Source organism: Cydia amplana, chromosome 15 (genome assembly GCF_948474715.1).
Source record: "Cydia amplana chromosome 15, ilCydAmpl1.1, whole genome shotgun sequence".
NCBI lineage: Eukaryota > Metazoa > Arthropoda > Insecta > Lepidoptera > Tortricidae > Cydia > Cydia amplana.
In genome coordinates, this window is record NC_086083.1 from 11,121,595 (window position 1) to 11,142,788 (window position 21,194).

Here is a 21,194-nt window from a genome sequence, read left to right on the forward strand (position 1 = left end):
ATACTTTTTCATTTCGTTTTCTTTTAAATTGAGTTAGGTTTCACTGTATTCACGAAGTATATCGAGAGGAATACAGTAAAAATATTATTTCCTTCGTGTTTGGGTACCTACCGTTCCTCATTCACTGTAAATACCCGTAAAACACACAAAAACTGTAACTACAGCGGATGACATAGATTTTTTTATAGTAATAAAAAATATTCGAATATTCGAAACCTGAGCGGCCGAATATTCGAATATCAAAACAGGTCGAATATTCGACAAATTCGAATATTCGAATATTCGAATTGCAAGCCCTAGTCTGCACGTTCACGTGTTGATAAGTAGGAAATTGTTCAGTGTGTCCCAAGCACGCGATTGAACTTTGTGTTTCGAAGTTAAATTTTCCAAGGAGAAGGGACTCAAAAAGGCTTTGAGAAATGCATCATCGATTAAGAATGTTGATAAAACGCTAATAGACAACTAATAGATGAAAAAACTATATCATAATATTTCTTAAGATGTTAGACGAACGCGTGTTAAACAATTAAATTAAATTAATCTAGCCTACATAGAAAGTTCAAAATCGTCAGGTAGGCAACATCACGAGTATCATGACACTATCTATTGAAAATTGGAACACATTTATTTAGCACTTCAATGTTCCAGCCTGCTTTCTACAAAGAGGCATAAAAATTACATAGTAACTCACCCATTCTATTCCTTCGTGGAAAGGAGTGTCGTCCCAGTTGATCTCTGGAAAGCGTTGCAGGATGACGCCACTGCTCAGCCCGCCTCCTACGACAAACATACAATCAGTATCATTATCAATTGTTACAATAGCAGTAATATTAGTTGCTAACGAAATGTGGAAATGTGACTCGTGCCATGTGATACCGTTTCCTAATGGAAACTTAACTCACAGTGAGTAGGAATCAAACAATTGAGTCACATCACATGGTAACTTTTCTAATCCAAAAATTACTTGCATATTCTATACATACATTTATCGCAGATCAATGTAAGAGCCATGTTAGTATGAAGGACGAATAATTTTTTTATGAGTTTTATCATCGTCGTGGTATCATGGCACGCCAATTAGAAATTAAGCACTTGAAATTAGAAAGGATAGAAGAATGTGCCAATGAAAACCGCCACCCCAGCCTACGAGAAAACCCGTCAACGGTCGGAAATGTATGCAAATACTGTATTTATTAATTCAGAGCGCGGCGTCACCGAGGACGCAATTCTGTACCCTGGTCACGTGCTACAACGGACAATTTGTTATTTAACCTTATTACGCGCCTTACGCCTTATCTTTCCAAATACAAAAGGCTTTTTAACTATGAGAATCAAATAGAGTTACAACTATTTGGATTTAGATAGTAGCTTATTGAACCGAGTAGAGAAAAGGCGTAATGCGAGTGACTTTTATAAGGTTATATTGTTTTTTTGTATACCTATAGGCTTTGTGGTTAATATTCGTGGTAAGTAGTGCTTTTGTGGTATTTTAGGGCTTGAATTGTTTAGCGATTTTGGTTGCCGGTTAATGGACCCGATGCATTCTGGATTCCATTCCATCATCATAAGACATTTGTAAACTTTATTTTAGATAAATGGGTTTATTTTGCATAGTTTCTAAGCTGTACAAGTGTACATTTCCATAGCAATGAACGTAGTAATTTGGAATTTAAAAGTTTCCGGAACCTTCAAACATTAAGCGTGAAATTCTTCCAAGCCGCTAACCACAGTCTGAGTTAGAAAGAATAGATACAAAATATTGTACTGTTGTGCATAATATACATAATATTGTAGTATGCTACGCGTGTATTCTACTTCTATAAATTCGTGAAAGGGTCCTATTTTCGTATTACAAAACTTACGTTTTTGAATAGGTAATGCGGCATATATAATATGCCATAATTGTGGCACTGAGTCGTACTTATGCATTTGTGAACTTTCCTAAAGGCTTCGTTACACAGGCGCGTTTTCCGGGCGGCGCGTGAGCGTTTTATATGTAAAAGCGGCGCGCCCCGCTCACGCGCCGCAGGAAAACGCGCCTGTATGACGAAGCCTTTATAGTCCTTAGCTACATCCGGCCAGGCCAGCGCATTGAAAATGCGTCTGCACTAAAAAGGCATCATAAATAAATAATAATATTGTGTGTAATGAAGTTGGCAACACTACGTAACGTGAGTCAATAACCTCGCCATTCCCAATATTTAATACTGCCAATAATGGCTTGTCCAAGACCGCTTTGCCTATTCACCTGCATGTCTATGCAACTTCACACATGTATGCAATTTATGCAAACTCAAGTTACTCCAGCATCCTTGAGCTTACGCCAGGCTAAGTATAGTTTTACAGTTCCTTGTTAAAACGGCGTATAAGCCATGGATGTTATAATGCGCATACGTCGGTATGGAGATGCGTATGCGCCGGTCTGGTTTCGTTGCATAACTGGAAGGTGAACTGGTGGTATCAGGTTTGGAGGCCGCGCGGCCAGTTCTATGCATCTCGCGGTTCCCCGACATGCCGTTTCTCTACCTTATTCGCAAAAGGAATCTCTAACTCTAAGTAAAGTAAACATTAAACTTATAGATTGTGTATTTCGCCAATGTGTCATGTCACTCATGTCCTCCCCTTCCCTTTTCTTAGAGCCCGTCACACAGACGGAGCGATAATATATCGGCAGATACCGGAATCTATTTGACAGAGTCCACACACGAAGCTGTAATATATATTTTGGTATCTTACGATATCTTATCGCAAGGCATCTGCTCGGTATATTACGATATATTTTGGTATATTTCGTCTCTCTTACAATGTAGGTGCTAGACAGAGAGCGATATATATTTTGGTATCGTTGGCGTGTGATACTCTATCTGCCGATATATTATCGCTGCGTCTGTGACGGGCTTAAAAGTTTGTTAAAAACCACCTCTAAATCTTCTTCCCACTCTTAAAGTGATAGGAACATTAGGAACATATAGTTTCCAAGCAAGAGGCACCTCATTCATCCATGTCTGTCCAGCCTATAAGTTTAATTTGTAAGTGAATCTTTTTTAGGCCTTATTAACAGCCGACCATTTAAACATCTTTCGGTAGAATAAGGTCCAGACCTGTAACGACGTTCCGAGAATACAGTTACGAATGAAGGATGATATATACGCAAATCCCTTAATCGACTAAACGCGTCCATGATGGGCCCTATAGAGTATATTTAATTTAAGTATCATCTATAGTTTTACCATACAACAAAATATGTACAAACGAACAAACAAATATGCCACCAACATTTTTCTCCGCGCAAACACAACTTTTAACGTCAGGCTCCGAAAATAGGCAATTTAATAAGCTCAGCTCAGCATATTTGACCTATTTCAGAGACAGGCGCCCCGGCGGGGACGCCCAGGGCAATTGCGGCGTTGATTACAGGGCCTGGTTTTTCCACGCGTGCCTAGCCGTTGTGATGGAATGATAATGGTTACGCACATCGTATATTCAGGTACGGAGTTATGATGTGAGGATGAGGAAGATGAACATACGAAATTTGGTCCCATAAAAAACGATACATAATGATACGTTTATTACTATTGGACAAATCATTTCGCATTAGACTTTACAGACTTGTCTAGTGTTGCATTATTTTAATAAAACTACTTTCAAACCTCGATTTCGTCATTTGATGAAATACGACACGACGAAGTAAATATATACGCACGACGTCGTCAAGTCACGTCTCGTCTATAATTTATGATAATTTAATGATGCCAACAATCAAAATGAGTGCAGTGATAACAGTTTCAATTGAGAGCGTTTAGATTTAACGACTTCACATAATAACATTGACCGCATTGTTATGGAGTCATTTGTAACTAACATTGTTACTAGACTACAACTCTTATGACCGTCGGTGGACTTTATTTCTTTGAAATAAGGTTCACGAATTATCAGATTATACTGTAAAGTTGTAGACAATCAATCGAATTATCAGATTATACTGTAAAGTTGTAGACAATCAATCGTATGTTTGTAATGATTTTACAAGCTATAGTTTACTTCATTTGTAACTTAATGATGTAATGGCCTCTCTAAATGTCACCGATAATCGCATGCGATTTGCAATACATTGCGGCATTTGGTCAATCGATTGAATTCGTTGCTCCTACTTAGACAGCAATTAAAATCGCATGCCATTTGTTGCAACGTCCGTAGAAGCCTGGTGACGATTTTAGCCCAAAGCTAAATAAAATAGCGTTAGCTAAAAAAGGCGCTAAATTATTAAAAATGACTCTCTTACAAAAACTCCTAGCAATAGGGCCAAAATTTTGCTCATTTCCATTTTCGGTTGTTCTTCAAAAGTGAGCCTTATTCACGAGACCATTAAGTTGAGTTATGAAAGGGCTTATTTATTTGGGTAGAACTCGGTTTCTGTTACCCTCGAAGCTATATTTGTGCGATGAATGGAGCCCTAATGTTTTACGACAATCTGAGGATGGAAAATATGAATTTTCCGCTTCTTGTGACGGGAGTATGTATAATATAAGATTATATTAAGTCAACATAAGCGTTTTTTATACTGTCGTCGTGTGTAGATACGAGATCCGATAGGTACATGCAATGAGGACATACAATACTGCACTTTAAAGTAAATAAAATAGGTACAAGACAATACATACATTAGGCAATAGCTAAAAGTATCGGCATGAGATCAGACCAAGAGCATTAACATGTAGGTCCAAGGCCGATTCAATAAGATGCATAGGAGAGCGTCATATCATTCGCGTCATAATTACTTCAATTAGGATTGTTCATTTTTTTTTTAATGTTCTATTTCGAAAACCATTTCGAGATATGAGGTTTTCAAACAGTTTCCGACATTTGCTGCAATATAATAATTGAGGATTGAAGATATTTCAACAAATATCCTTATGACCTTAGTTTGACCTTTCTCCTGGGCTGAATGTAAAGTCATCGCATAATAAAAGTTATCGAACCATAGTAAATAAAAATTACTTTGAGGATCACGTCGATGTAAGTATTAATTAATAATATTTACTACAATTATTTAAAAGCTCACTTTGTTAGTAGGGTCGTGGGGAACTATTTATTTTCTGTTGTAATGTAGCCAGAGTATCTAAAGGCAAACCGTTAAACAGAGATGGTGCCCACTAGAAAGAATGAATATACAAGAATACATGGTCATACTCAAAATGCAGCCTGAAACTGCTTATTTGAACAGATATAATTTCTAATTTCCAGGTACATGTTGCAGTTCAAGCTGCTGATATCATGGTGGACAAGACTTAAGTGAATAAAGATCTGTGAATAATAAAACATGTTTTTGTTTATCTACTTTTTTATTAATTTAGTAAATATATAGGTATGTGTTACCCATAAAAGAGCAGTTCTATACGTAAATTTTCGTTTCAATCCAAAATGCTCAAGTTTGTTCTGGGCCCAAGTGCCTTAAAAAATCGATGATCTCCTTTGTACATTACATATCCCACAGCCGTATCTAAATAGGAATCACACGATGACCTGAAATAATAGAATATAATTAGCTAAATTAGCATGTACCTAATCCAATATCCAAACAATGGTGACAAGCCGGTAGAAAGTATCCACTGGGTGTTAAGCGACCTTAGCAATGGACGCTTGTAACAATTTTAAGAATCCAATCTCCTTAAAAATCGAATCAGTGAAAAAATATATGATGTAACTTACATTTTCTATTTTTGTTCCCCTGATTATACTGTTTGGGCCACAATAGACATCACTAAAGGCTTCGTCACACAGGCGCGTTTTCCAGGCGTGGCGTGAGCGGGGGGCGCCGCTTTTACATATAAAACGCTCACGCCCCGCCCGGAAAACGCGCCTGTGTGAAGGAACCTTAACTACCACTCCCAGTCACGGACTGAGAAACAGAAAAAAAAAGATAGGTAGCACCACATCCACAAATACTTATTTCTATGCACTATAGCAGGGGTCAAACTGCATCTTTTTGAGGTGCGATTGCGGCTTCACTGAAAACAACGTTTGCGGCTCGTTGAGGTTCCTGAAACTGGTGATTTCTACCAGGGATGTTGCGGATGCAGATTTTTTGACATCCGCGGATGCGGATGCGGATCCGGATATTTAAAGGCTCACATCCGCGAATGCGGATGCGGATGCGGATGTCAAGATTAGGTACTTAGAAAATATCAAATATTACATTTTTAGTATAATTTAAAAAAAAAACGAAACGTTTAGTATTTATTGAGCAAGAATATAGGTGCGTTATATTTTAATAAACGGTAACTTGGCCGACTTTTCTGGATCTAGACGATTTCGTTATAGGTAATGACGAAATTACCTAGCACTTACGCCGCCGCTAAGACGTTCCTGTACCGATTTGTTTGACATCCGCATCCGCATAAGCTCCGCATCGATTTTATGCGGATGCGGATGCAGATGCGGATGTTGAAAATAATGCGGAAGTTCCGCGGTTGCGGATGCGGATGCGGATGTTCGCAACATCCCTGATTTCTACTACGGGTCCTTCTCAAACGTAATAGGTAGGTAAATATGATAATCTAATGATGCACATTATTTACTTGAAGGTTTTCTTTGCCAAAGATTTTTTGATTAGCTGTATGTACCTACAATGTGTTGCCAAGTTCAAATAAAACCGGCCAAGTGCGAGTCGGACTCGCGCACGGCCATCAACAAAAAATAGAGCAAAAATATCGTGTTTGTTGTATGGGAGCCCCCCTTAAATATTTATTTTATTTTTAGTATTTGTTGTTATAGCGGCAACAGAGATACATTATTTGTGAAAATTTCAACTGTCTAGCTATCGCGGTTCATGAGATACAGCCTGGTGACAGACGGACGGACGGACGGACGGACGGACAGCGAAGTCTTAGTAATAGGGTCCCGTTTTTTTACCCCCCTAAAAATATGTTCTTTAACATGCAATATATTGAGGAACTATCCAGGAATCAACAAACAATGTTAACTGTAATTGTTTGCTCTGCAACAAAGCCGCTGCATACAAAGTCAAAGTTCAGAATCTAATTATCAATCTTCTTTATGAAAGTATGAGCATAAATAATGTTTATAGACTACTATCTTACTTCCTTATTTGTGAGGAGCATACAATTATAAAACATATAAAAAATTTACTTGGCCCTTATCTTTAATTTATTTAGTTAGTATGTATGTATGTATGTATAAACTCTTTATTGTACAAACACAAAACACAAAGTTAGTTATGTTAGCCTTATCTTTAATTAACTGCAAATTAACATTCCCAGCATGTTCAGAGTACATAATATACCTATTGGCAAATCTGTTCTCAAAAATGGCTAACATTTAGTACTTCTACACCACATTATAGTACTTATAAAATAAATATTAAGATAAAAAAATACCAATTTAACTACATTTTCTGTATATGTACCTATATTATTTGTATAACATATCAAACACACACACAGTGTAACCAATTATTTAGATTTCAAACTAAAACAAAAACAAAAAAAGTATAGTCTCCATCAGATATATCAAAGTGACTGAGGTGCTCAAAAATATCTGAATATGCACTTAAAAAACCTTGAAAATAGAGGCGCGTTCAAATATTTCTGAGTGCCTTGGTCGCTTCAATATATCTGATGGTAACTGTACCTACACTAACAAACTTTTTACAAGCCAACAAAAATGTTTAATCAACAATACCCCCAGCGCATAATGCTAAAGACTGTTTGCTAATGAATGGAGGCATTTAGCATATTCACACTTGTTTAACAGTTAAGACTGTGTTGCTAAGTGGGTTAAGTAATATCAACAAGTGAGATTGTTACACTTTTTGCAACTTTAATAAGTCTTTTATATAAGCTTATGTTTAAAACTTTTTTACTTGCTTGTATGTTGTTGTGGCTTTGTCTGTGGAAGGTCACTGACTTTCTTCCCTTTGAATGCATGAAACAATGTTTGTCAAATATCAAGAATATACATTATACTGCATTTGCTTTCTCCTAGACAAATTCTATTAAAACCGATATTAATAATAATATTGAACCCATTTGAGCTTTATCATGCAGAAAAACAAGTTGATTTTAAAGTGTATTACATTTTGAATGTTAATTTGTATTGTATTGTATTGTATGATATGCATACACAGTTACATGCAAATACAGTTTTATAGGTACAAGGTAGGTATATACAATTATTTACAATATTTACATTAATTATTATCCATTACAATTTCAATTATGTTTATAATTTAATTGGCACAAAATTGGAAAAACATTGAAAATACATTAAAATTAAAATTGATATAAAATAAATTTAAAACTACACATACACACATAAAGCTTACAAATTACAGTCCAAACTATATAATAATTACAACTACAATTACTTAATAATTAATTTAACAATAAAACCCCCACTCATAAAAAGAACCCCCATTACAGTCATAATATCTTAAATCTAGCTAAAAATATAAATGAAGGTATAAAATAATGTCAGATGTTGTATAAATGTCAAGTTATGATGTAAAAATAAATAAAAAAGTCTACGAAGTTACAAATACAGTTCCTAAAATAATTTTAATCAAGTGCGTTGGCAAAATATTCGTCAATTGTGTAGAATGGTCTATTTATGTAATAATCTCTTACCTTTATGTCAAATGTTCTTAGGTCACTACATTGTTTTATGTCGGTACTTAATTTATTAAAAAATTTAATTCCGATATTGTTAAGGCTGTTATTAAAATGGATAAAGTAAGATTTAATTTGAACAATTTTTGATTTGTTTCCGAGATTAAAATGATGGGTTTCTTCAGCCTTTCTATAATTATTTTGATTGACATACATATATTAATTTACATACATAATACATACATAATACATAATTACATACATAATACATAATACATACATAATTTACATATGTATATTAATTTTGTAATTTTCATGTAGTTATAAAGTTATTGTTTTTGTTTGATCTCATCCTAAAAAACCCATATTTTGGCCTATCAAAACTTTTAATTATCCAAACTAGTCTCAGTCCCAATTAGTTCAGATGATTGAGGTTCTACTGTATTTACTTCTAATCAGTCCTTATAGTCTAATCAAATGACTAGGCAGTAAACCACAGCAATTAAATAGCTATCAACTAAACACATTATTAAGCAGTCCACACACCCATATAGGAACACCCTGACCCTGAAGTTCAATGAACTTGATGACTCAGTCATTAAATAGATCATGGTTGCTGGTGACTGCTAGAGATAACACCGGCAGTTAAAACCATGGTTGCCATGTGCAGTCAGGAAGTCAAAAGCATGATATGGGGTATATAGCAAGGTTTGTAATAATAAAATATTTTTATGCTTTATGAGCTCTGAAGATATGTTCCATGTTTCATTCCTAAAACTTTTTTACCCATCAGTAGCTAGACATCAGAAACTCACAGGCAGTATTGATGAATTAGATGTCAAACAATTTGTTTATATCTCATCTGCACTTTTTAATAACTTCCAAGAAGGAAGATTCTATAAAAGTAGTAATAGGGTTGGGCAATTTACTAATTTTAAAGATTATTAAAGCAAAATAAGGTTAACAAAAACTTACTATACAATAATTTAGAAAAAGATCAGATTTAGAAAACCATACATTGTTAAAAGCATAATGGTTATTTACCAAATTATTAAACCACAAACCAAATAGTATGATTATTGTTTATTCAGGTGAAATATGGTGACCTTTAATTTATTTAAGTGTGCATTAACAGTAGTTCTATTTGTTTATTAGGTAATGATTGCTAGATTATAGAGTTTATATGCAGATTCAAACACAGTCCTTTAAGGAAAACTATTACAGGAAATACTAATAATAATACATATATTACTATGTATCTTGATAATTATAAACTAACAGGGGAAATATTTTCAGGGTGTAGGTACTAGGAAGTTATTCAATTCCATCCCAATCGAAATAGGGCTATGTAGGGGTGGAGGTTGGCTACCCAGATTAAATAATGTCAATCAACTACATAGGTGTTTAACAGATTTTTGAGTGCAAATACAACTCAAATAATACATAATATACCAGAACACCTGACTTCTCTATCAGAATGGTAGAAATTCGATCACAATTGCCTCATTCAAATCAAAACAGTGTCTGATAAGATAACGGCATAGCTGAAATACCTTTAGTACCGTCTGTTGATACGCGAGATAAAACAACTTACTTTCTTTCTCGTGGTCGAATCCCACAATCACGAAGTAGTCGACCAGCCGGGACATGGCAATCCTACCGCGACATCCAGCACAGAACACCACAATAACACCTTGTAATTAAATTACACTGATTTACACACATTTTGAACACAAAAACTCTTGCCCCTGCATTTTCACTCGCGGACACTCGCTCCGTTATTCTTACGACTTGCATCCAAAACGGCCGCAAACTGCACACCCTGCACTTCACGGAATGTAAACAACACTTTCATTTATCGCGAGCTAAGGAATTTTATTACAATAAGAAAGGCTAATTGCTTATTGAGAGGTTATACACTAGACATTTATACCAGTTAACGGTTTAACGTTTTAATAATAAACTCCAAATATAAACAGCATATATGCGTATTATTTGACCAAAAAATCGCACTGTTTGTAACACAATTTGTATTATTATATTTATTTTTGCACTTTGTTTGTCACAGACCTTCACTCGGCCGATAAACCCAAAAAACTGTTTTTTTACTACCATAATTGCCATTAATTAAAAAATGTTGCCCTTCGCTTTATTTTTTTTTCTCCTATATTATTTTTCAGTAATTTGTCAAACTCATTCGTTAATATAATAAACATTAATAAGAAAAATCTAGAATTAATACATTACATGCCTGTTAAACTTTTATCGTCAATAAAAATATTATTGTTATTATAAAGATAAAATTCAATATTTTCTAGGTTTTAAACCTTTTCTATTTTAAATTTACTATTCTTTTTTGTTTATGAACGAAACATTAACGTCAATCAAATGGTGATTTAGCTGATTTCTAAACGTAGTAGCTTATTTATGTAAATAAAAATGCTTTAAATTTTTAAATAACTTTTTGAGCATTTTTTGAGAAATATTATTCATTGCAGATAACAAAATAAAAGATAGTCATGAATTTATTCTTAACTTGTATTATTTTATGTAGCTCACGTGTGAAAAATAACTAGTTGTTTTCAAATTAAAAACGAGATCTAATCGTAATCAGAAGTGCTGACTATAAAATACCTGTGGGGATGGTATAATCCGACTAATTCTGAGAGGCTTTTATACCTCCTTCTATCTCTTTCTTTTCCTAGCGTCAAGTGACTCAAGTGTAGTGAATTACTAAGGTTTTTATTTAGTCGTAGTATACTGATAATGTAATAACGGTGTATCAAAATATTGATGTTTCTATTTCATGATTCTTTTTAAAATATTTTTCGCAGTCTAAATTACCATGTCGGAGTCTGTAAGCCAGCAAGTACCAGGGCTAAGTCTTAATAAAGTGTTTAAAATCATAGTTTTAGGCGATTCGGGCGTCGGTAAAACATGTCTCACTTATCGTTTCTGCGAGGGTAAATTTTTAGATAAATCTGAGGCCACTATCGGTGTCGACTTCAGGGAGCGAATTGTTCGCATAAACAATGAAAACATAAGGGTAAGGACTTGTACCTGTATAGTAGCTTCTAAGATGTAATGATTTTACTCCTAAGTACCTTGAAATCTTTGAATTGACACAGTTTATTGTATTGCTACAAACATATGGACCATTGATTATGAGATTTTCATTGATTATGGCGATTATAAACGATATAATTTTAATGTACTTATGGTTAGTCTTTTTCAACCTGAAATTATAATTAAGAAAACTTGCTCATATTGCACAGTCCACTCAGGCCTTACACTTAAGGTTTTCCATTAAGCGGCCTTAATGGAAAACCTTAAGTGTAAGGCCTGAGTTGACGCTCGAAGTGGAGCGTTCGGCGGGGCGTGCAGCGTGGCGTCGGGCTCCCAAGTGATTTGATCAGCGTGCACTAAGGCCGCTCCAATACGATTTCATTTGTTTAACATGCACGCCGCACGCCCCGTCTCGCTGCACGCCCAACTTGAGCGTCCACTCAGGCCTTACAATAACTCCTGTTTATTAAGAACATTTAAGTTTAAAGATTCTAATCATATATTTATTTGTCACAAATTCCACTATGTGTAACAATTGTAAGAAAACAAACCCTTGTGTGAATTTAAAGATTATATTTTAGTTTTCAACTCTTGATATTCCAGCTACAACTGTGGGACACGGCGGGCCAGGAGCGCTTCCGCAAGTCCATGGTGCAGCATTACTATCGGAATGTCCATGCTGTAGTCATTGTGTATGATGTCACCAAACCAGAAACATTCCATGTGAGGACTATGACTAAATTTTACCTTAGCTATTACTAGTTTTATTTTGTTTGATATTTCATCATAAAACTTGGTTATTTATTATTGTTTTCAGAAAAAAGAAACCCTCTGCTGAAATACTGGATTATTCCCGCTAGTTACCACCAAGTTGTTACCAGTGGTAACAACTGGGATTTTTTCCCACCTTTAATAGAATTCCCAGTAATTTCCACCATTCACCAACAACTTTCCCAGTAGTTACCAACTTACCACTGCTGGTAATAGGTGGAAAAAAAATCCTAGTAGTTACCACTGGTAAGAACTTGGCGGTAACTAGTGGGAATAACCCGAAATACTCGAGTCGGAGATGTACTAAGTAATCTCTCTTGTTGATTTTTCCAGTCCATAGCAAGCTGGATGCTGGAAGTAGAGAGCCACGGGCTCATGAAGTCGCCCCGGGTGCTGGTGGGCAACAAGTGCGACTGCGGCACGGCCGAGTCGCGTCTCGCCACCACATACGCGCAGCGGCTTGCCGACAAGTATGGGATGCCAGTGAGTGTCTGTTATCTGTATCTGTTATTTGATATGCTCGCGATAGATAGTCAGATGCTAGATCAAAAAACGCTGTACAAACAATTAAAGGTAAGATGGAATATATTCAGCGAAAACTCACAGAAGCCCATTTATTGTAATATGGTTGTATTTTCAGTAGATAGAAGTACAATTACAGATTATTAAAATAAAAGAACTGAATAAAAAATGATATGATATATTTATTTATTTATATATATAGGAGATCAATGGGAGAAGCCTTTGCCCAACAGTGGGACGTGGGACACTATAACAAGCTAAGAAGAAAAAAATTTGGGGATATTCGAAACAGTTCTAAGTTCAATTTCGATGAAATTTGCTATATGGGGGTTTTCGGGGGCGAAAAATCGATCTAGCTAGGTCTTATCTCTGGGAAAACGCGCATTTACGAGTTTTTATATGTTTTCCTAGTGAAGCTCGTCTCCCAGATATTGAGTACCTAATACAGTCTAAAGAAATATATGTTTTGTTTTGTATGTTTCCAGCTTTTCGAGACATCAGCTCTTCTGGACGCTGAATGCGGGACCGTCGAGTCCATCTTCATGACGCTGGCTCACAAGTTGTATTCCAAGCAGCCTCTAAGGGTCATCAGTGTCCAGGTGAATCTATTATTTCTTACTTTCTATATTCGAGTAACTTACTTTGTAATAACTCGATTGCAGACAGTCTGACAGCTACCTTAATTAAAAACATGAAATATAAAAAAAAATCAATACTATAAAAATTACTGCCTTAGTTGAGACGAACTCACGGGCTCTGAATCGATACTCCAGCGCTTTTGGTGCTCTTACTTTTAAATGTATTTTAAGCTTAATAGCATGGTTCGCAGACGTTTCTGCTTGTTAAAAAATATTTATGATTATAAACTGAAATAGATGTCATATATTAAAGAATAAACCGGCCAAGTGCGAGTCGAACTCGCGCACGGAGGGTTCCGCACCATCAACAAAAAATAGAGCAAAATGGTCACCCATCCAAGTACTGACCCCGCCCGACGTTGCTTAACTTCGGTCAAAAATCACGTTTGTTGTATGGGAGCCCCACTTAAATCTTTATTTTATTCTGTTTTTAGTATTTGTTGTTATAGCGGCAACAGAAATACATCATCTGTAAAAATTTCAACTGTCTAGCTATCACGGTTCGTGATATACAGCCTGGTGACAGACGGACGGACGGACGGACAGCGGAGTCTTAGTAATAGGGTCCCGTTTTTACCCTTTGGGTACGGAACCCTAAAAAGTGACGAGGCCCTCCAGTGGTGAAGGCCGGATTCGAACCGGCGTCTTTAGCAATCATTTATGGCATAAAAGCAGAACATAAATTTCATGCTCATCTTCTAATAAAAATATGTTTTTTTCTAGGGTGAAAACGGTCCGGGAACAGTGAACCTAGCACGCAAGAAACCGCGGACCACCCTACCCAACGAGAGCTGCCTCTGCAGCTAAACAACAAATCCATCCACTACGCTGTTAGACACGTATGTCTAATTGGTTCCTTTTTAAATACGACCATAGAGATAGTAAGAATAGAGTGCTCACTCCAAAAAAGCAGTACTGATAATTCCGCTACTCGATGCTAGATGTCGACTATGAAAATAATAGTCTTTATGGTACCAAAACTGATGTATAGAGTGAGCACTCTATGTATTCTTTTCTCTATGATACGACTAAACAACTTAAACCCAAAATAGGGATTCTTCAAAAAGGTAAAGGTTTCTCTTTGAAGGCCACGTATCGTGTGCGGGGAGTCATCGTGAACTGAACCTTGTTAGAATGCACGAAGGTTGATATTGGGCTGTACCCGCGCTTCAGTTGACTTCTTTGGCGGTAAAAGTATCTACAGGTTTTTAAATGGTCGGTAACGCATATGGACACGTACAGACACCCCTGAAATTGGCATATAGCAAATAGAATAGAGTGTATAGAGAGTTACTGTCATGGTAAATTATGCAGTCACAGTACATTTACTGCCATCTTTCGACAGAAGATTAAAACTGTTAAAATGCCATTTGACTTTGATCCTTATTCTTTCACTGATATGTGTTAATTTTTAAATGTCAAAAATTAACGCCATTTACTCAACAGTAGGCCAAAGGTATGGTGCAATCTTTTCGTGCGATTAATTGTCTGTTAAATTTACATAATTTACTTTGACAATCCGCCTATATTTAAAATTATCTTTGCATACTTAGGTCATACTGAAATTTCCTGGACTGGCCACTTAGAAAAAATAAGTTTTCTCATATATCAGAATCCAGAAACTTTCAGTATGACCCACGTATAAGGTTGAATGTAGTTGCCCGCGTACCACCAAAATGGTATAAAAATATCACGCAGAAGGGGTACAAATGATTTTTTTACCTCAAGCAGGCGTGTCTTACTCCTCGATTTCGTCGCTTTGCTACAGGTAAAAGTACATCCGTTCGGCCCCAATTTTGGGGAAAGCCATAAGCCGCGCGTGGCGCTGTCGCCACCTAGCGGCCATATCTGTGCTGATCGTAACAGACGCGTTTTGTTAGAGAGTGAGTCTTCTGTACTTAGTACTATTATTTATTCTGTGCCTCAAGTCGAAGTTCCTGTTGCACAGACTATTGACAGAATGATCAACATTAGGAGATATTAGTGAAAAACGATTATAAATTAGTATTCATCAAAATATTAATAGGTACCTATATTGAGGCATATTATCTGTACATACTATGAGGTGCCAAATTAATATGAACGATTATAAAGTACACCTAACTATTAATGACAAGAATTGCCAGTAGGTTTAGTGATGTTGTCTATGAAATAATGATCTCTCTTTTTAAAAAAAAAACCTCTTTGTTGTAACTAACCGATACTAATCATTGTTTTTACTGTAAACCGTATTATTTCTCCCACAGGACAGACTGTGCCTATCGTGGGAGTCAACATAAATGTAACACTGTTATTATTCTATTTCAGAAATAATGAATTTGTATTTGTATAAATGCTCTCTTGGATAGGTACAGTTAGAAGAAGCATGCAGGGTCCCAATAGTACTAGATATATTGATAAGGGGTCTGCTAGTTGAAATGCCCTTGCGTTGGCCATACATGTACAGCAAGCTGCAAATGTTTCCAGATGGAATTCATTTAAAATGTGTGTATGCATTTTTGCAGCTGGGTTTACATAGCAAAATACAATGTACACCCCACTAGAAATGTATTAACCATAACAAGATTAACAAGATGCTAGAAATTTATTAACTCGCTTAAATTGAGTTTAAAATATGCTAAATCTTGTATGAATAAAACGACAAACATGCAATAACTGGTTTAATAGATACTCTGACATGTAATTATAAGATGTGCCTTTTAAAGTATATGAACAAAAGTTTGGACTGCCAAAGATCTTTATATAAACGAGTGGACATGTAGGAAGTGGCCGAAGTGGTCCGATGAAGTCCGATCTTGCGCTAGATATTGAATAATTATGGGTCAGCGCCATCTAGTGACAAAACGGCAATTAAAAATCAATGCCAGAAAATAACTATTCATATAATAGGTACAAAATGTACAAATGATTGATTAGGTATTCAATTTGTCTTTAAAAATACATCAGTATAGTTAACATACTACAGAATAGCTTTATAGCCCTATTACATTTAATCATACCATAATAAAATTAAAATATGCATTTTATTTGTAAAAAAACTTGATATAAGCAAATATAAGTTGAATGTATACATCTGTTTTATAGGGTTAATAAAATTAAAATCAAATTGGCTTATGTCAATTGTATAATTTAATATTTTAAAATTGTATTGTAGAAATGAACCAAATGTTATTTATTTTCAGATTTAAATGTGAGAAATAAAATTATTATTTTAAAACAAAATATATTCCTTTTTCACTGCCAATTGTTTATATTATAGTGTTAGCGATAGTGTAGTCCATTTTCGCGCTTACCGTTAACGACTCCGTGGCGCAACGGTAGCGCGTCTGACTCCAGATCAGAAGGTTGCGTGTTCAAATCACGTCGGGGTCATACAATTACTTTTTGTATTTTTTTGTTGGATCCTAAAGATATTTTTGGTGTTTTATTGTTTGTTGTAAGATGATATTTCTTATTTTTTACAGTTAAATTCAGAATCTTAATTTTTAATTCGACTATCATTAAAAAAACACCCAATTTGACGTAGGTGTATTATATGCCATACAAATCGAGTTTGAACTGCAACTATTTGGCAACTGCACCCCAACAGTAATTTTCGACTAGATTGCAGTTTGAAAGCGTTCTCTATAGTCGCCAAAGGTCCTAGAAACAAAATGCAATAAAGTAATCGGTCTTAGATCTTTATTAGATAATATTTTAGGATTTACATTGGCTCCTACTTTTACGAGGGTGTTGTGGCAAGCATGACTACAGTAGGCTGGTCATATGTGGACTGAAGCTCTTCATCCGTGACGTCAGCCAGGGTGGTCCTGGTCTCAGGCTCGGGCCTGAGCACGCTCAGAGGCAGATCCTTCACCCCTGGCACGAACGCCCATTTCTGGTACAGCGCCAGAGCTAAACTCTTCACGTCAACTGACGGAAGACTGTCTATCTGCACGTACAAGAATTGTTCTTCAACCGTAGCTCTAACTAGTCTTTGCGTGCTGGCTTCGTCAAAAAATTCGCCACGAACCTTGGCCAACAGTGCCGCGTCCAGGAATGCTCGCCAGCGCGGAATATAATAGTAGTGGAACATCTCTGCCCATTGCTTGCACGCGTAGTCCGTAATTTCCGCATTTGGCCCCCACAAAGTTATCTGGTTGCGTGCATTCAGGTCGTATTGTAAAGTTTGCTCTGGCCCGTTGGCGAAGCCTCTCGCTTTCGACAGCCAATTGTCCAGTGCGAAGTCGCGGTTGCCAGACAAGATTCGTTCCATATCCTGCATCGCGTCGAGGAATAAACTTATAGACGCGTTGAACACCCAAGTGTTGGAGAAACGGTCGCTCTGTAGATTGACGTAAAGCTGCTCGGCGCGGTATTGCAGCGCCTGCCGTGTGATATCCACCAAGTCGTGGTAGTATCCTGGAGAGTAACAGTCAGAGTTGGATACTTCAACGAATTTTTTGAACGCTTGGAAAAGATCGTGACTCTTGTACCATGCCCAGGGTCTTATTCTGAAGCTGGGTCGTCGAGTTACCACGTATTTGCCTCGGATTTTGTTGAGGCCGTCAAAGCTGTAGACGCTCTTGAGGAGGTAGCCCCAAGCGGAAGCTGTTTCGTTGCAGCCGTAGCGGCGCTCAGCGTAAGCCGCAACCCAGGTGTTGAGATCCACGGGCGCGCGCCGCCATGCCGACTCTAACATCAGCTCGTACACCACATAGTTCTGGTTGATACCCTCGGGCGTGAGCCCCACGCCGATCATCGTGCTGTTGGCCTTCGAGCGCGCCGTATACACGTCACTATTGATTGTTTTCATGTTCCCGAACATGCCCAGCGTACCGCCGAAATTGTGCAGCATGCACCATACGAACGGCTGGCCGAAATACTGCTGATACAAGTCGTACTGCGGCCATTGTTCCGATTGTAGATCTAATATCAACATGCGCCCCGAGGGAACTGCGGTCAGGAACGCTTTAACTCTTTCCATCGGCCATAGAATCGGATCGTGGACAAACATCCAATTTTGTAGAAGCCAGACTGCGCTGCTATCAGTTTCCTTTAAAGTTAAGTAAATAGCTTGAGCTGTGTTTTTAACTAGAGCGGTGGACCAGGACTGGATTTTGACCTCGTTGAACGGATCGGCGGTGTAGATATGATTTGTTCCGGATCCAACTGTGACTTCGGTTAGGAATTGTTTGCCGAGCTCTTTGAACAATAGTTCGTTTGGATCGAGGAACGATCCGCAGCAGTAGTCACTATCGAATTTATTCCATGTTTCAACGGCATGGATGGTTACATTAGGGTAGATTCTGGAGAAAGCTTTCGGGACGTGTCCGTTGAAAGCGGGGAGAACAGGAATGATGCCAAGCTGGAACATGTAATCGAGGACACTGCTCTGTATGTCACGTTGAGCATCGTGCCAGGACTTGGTGAGCGGGCCGGCCCAGCCGCGGACATTACCCATGCGGTTCCAGGCTAAGAAAGCTGGTCCGGTGAAGTGGTCGTTTATCTCTTCATTTGTCAGTCCAAGGCGGCGGTAGATGCGTGTCCAAGCGGCCTCCTGGGCAACCGGCGCCAACGCCAGATTTATACCATTGAGAGCCATCCATTCTACATGCTGCTGCCAGTCCGGGGCGCTCCACCACACGAAGCTGTAGGAGGCCGTGCACACGTTTTGATAATACCGGAATCTGTCGTTAGCTGTCACCACTTCATTGACTTCGGGTATCGGGCTCGGAATGGTGATACGCTGGTTCTGCCAACCAATATGGCCTTTGCAGTACTTCTTGAGATAATAATTGAACCCCCAAACAGCAGCGACGCCCGTGCTCGCGCGTATATGTAACACTCCCTGGCTCGTCCATAAAGAAAACACATCTTTCTTGTCACTAAACAATATCGGATTAACTTCTACAATTACTCCGCTCATGTATTTCGATATGATATTGGACGCTGCATTCTGTTGAACGGTGGCTGGTGTTTTCGTTTGTAATTTGGTCGGGTCTAGGTACTGTAGGTTTAACGCGGATGCTAATAATAACTTGGTTAGAAGAATAATAAGCGGTGGTTTCATGACGACGGCGGGACTCGCACTGACTGACTGACGAGACGCTTGTTTACAAAGGGGCCACTTGCTTGGTTTATAGTTGATACGTGACCAATGACCCGCCGTTCCGGTTAAAGTGGCTTATTCACTGCTCTGCGCTGACTGCGCTCGCCGCTTATTTTATCGTGAATAGATACGATAATAATACAAGCGTTCTATTTATACTATCCCGTCTTTTGACGAGCACTTGACAACAATGGCTTCTTATTAAAAAAAATTGGGTGGGAATATGTCTCTGCAGGGATGGAACCTTTTTTTATTTTATTGTTCTAAAGGGATCGCTTTTCAGCGATAACACCGCCTGTTGTTACGTCTTTTGTTAAGCTTTAGGTACGATCTGCAGGTATCGGTTTTTTCTTGAGCTGTGCAAAAATTGCATAGGTACCTACTATCATCACAGATGGGTTTAGTAAGATCGACAATATAAGGTTTTTACCTGTATTGAAAAATAACAGATAAAGGTTAGTTTATTATACGTATGGGGTCTCGGGCTATACCTTTTAGAACATAGGTATTCAACATAGATAACTTGAGTTTATTGTACGTTAGGTACGAGATTATATTAGGTCAGGTCATTGAGATGAAAGGTTATTTGATTGCACCAAGTGATAGTTTCTTCTTTTGAAACGGTTAATCCCCTGCCATAGACAAGCAGGACACGTCAATTCACTTGCTTGTTTTATTTGCTGAAAAAAAAAACTCTATAGAGTCTGCACGTCTGTGCGGAAAGAGAAGAGTCGTGGAATGTATAATGGGCCCAATACATTCCACGACTCTTCTCTTTCCGAACAGACTCTAATAAGGTCCGCGAGAGACTGGCCTTATTTGTCAAAATATTTGTATTGTGAACTTGTAATTGTTTGTCTTTGACCTTGCCAAAGCTTTTGACAATTTTCACTCCCATCCTTCTGCATAAACTTGAAAGACTTTTGGTATTATAGGCACTCAGCTTAAGCTATTTGCAGACTAATACGTAAACTAATGTACCCAATGCCTAAAAATAGACGACGTCACCAGCAGACATGAAAACCACACCTTATGGGGTTCCTCAAGGGAGTTGCATATCCAGCACCCTATTTTTTAGTATGTACATATAAATTACCTTTGCAATCTAAATGCAATTTGGTAAAATTATTTCCTACGCTGATAACACTGCCCTACTTTTTTTCTGCGACATCAACAGTCTATGAGCACGCAGAACGTGGATTTAACAATGTCACTAATTAGCTTCAACGTTACGTAGTAACACATTGACATAACTCTGATAAAACTAATTAAGTATATAAAATTTAATATGCATAACTAACCTCGAAACAAATAACCACAAGCTAGATGCCTACTATTGCACAAACCCCGAAAAAAAAATCGATGCACCTGTCCTGAAATAGCTATTGCTAAAAAAATTAAGTATTTGGGTATAATCGACGACACCAACAGCCAAGTAACACGAATATTTAGGGCAAATAAGACTGAGCGCGTTTTGAA

General features: G+C 37.4%; 3 protein-coding genes and 1 non-coding gene across 4 annotated transcripts in view; 2 read left to right on the plus strand and 2 right to left on the minus strand.

Moving 5' to 3' along the window:
• The window catches only part of LOC134654586 (myotubularin-related protein 13), a 97,763-nt gene extending 86,989 nt beyond the window's left edge, over positions 1-10,774 (minus strand). Inside the window, exons 1-2 of the mRNA XM_063510055.1 lie at positions 10,222-10,774; positions 692-777 (exon numbers count right to left, since the gene is read on the minus strand). Coding sequence (XP_063366125.1) covers positions 692-777; positions 10,222-10,276 — 141 coding nt within the window. The 5' untranslated portion in view covers positions 10,277-10,774. The remainder of the gene's footprint in view (positions 1-691; positions 778-10,221) is intronic.
• Positions 10,775-11,378: 604 nt separating this feature from the next.
• On the plus strand, positions 11,379-14,489 carry LOC134654874 (ras-related protein Rab-33B-like). Its single transcript, XM_063510334.1, has 5 exons — positions 11,379-11,673; positions 12,297-12,416; positions 12,798-12,947; positions 13,472-13,585; positions 14,348-14,489. The coding sequence occupies exons 1-5, from the start codon at positions 11,473-11,475 to the stop codon at positions 14,429-14,431; spliced, it is 669 nt and encodes a 222-aa protein (XP_063366404.1). The 5' UTR covers positions 11,379-11,472; the 3' UTR covers positions 14,432-14,489.
• A 2,435-nt stretch (positions 14,490-16,924) lies between these two features.
• On the plus strand, positions 16,925-16,996 carry Trnaw-cca (transfer RNA tryptophan (anticodon CCA)). The gene has a single exon. It is a non-coding gene; the product is annotated as a tRNA-Trp (tRNA).
• Positions 16,997-17,324: 328 nt separating this feature from the next.
• On the minus strand, positions 17,325-19,752 carry LOC134654542 (alpha-N-acetylglucosaminidase). Its single transcript, XM_063509991.1, has one exon. It carries the CDS (start codon positions 19,674-19,676, stop codon positions 17,346-17,348), a length of 2,331 nt encoding a protein of 776 aa, XP_063366061.1. The 5' UTR covers positions 19,677-19,752; the 3' UTR covers positions 17,325-17,345.
• Between the last annotated feature and the right edge of the window lie 1,442 nt (positions 19,753-21,194).

Coding starts and splice junctions, on each gene's coding strand:
- LOC134654874 (XM_063510334.1), top strand. CDS start 11,473: ATGTCGGAGTCTGTAAGCCAGCAAGTACCAGGGCTAAGTCTTAATAAA. Junction 11,674..12,296: donor TAAACAATGAAAACATAAGG/GTAAGGACTTGT, acceptor TTGATATTCCAG/CTACAACTGTGGGACACGGC. Junction 12,417..12,797: donor CCAAACCAGAAACATTCCAT/GTGAGGACTATG, acceptor TGATTTTTCCAG/TCCATAGCAAGCTGGATGCT.
- LOC134654542 (XM_063509991.1), bottom strand. CDS start 19,676: ATGAAACCACCGCTTATTATTCTTCTAACCAAGTTATTATTAGCATCC.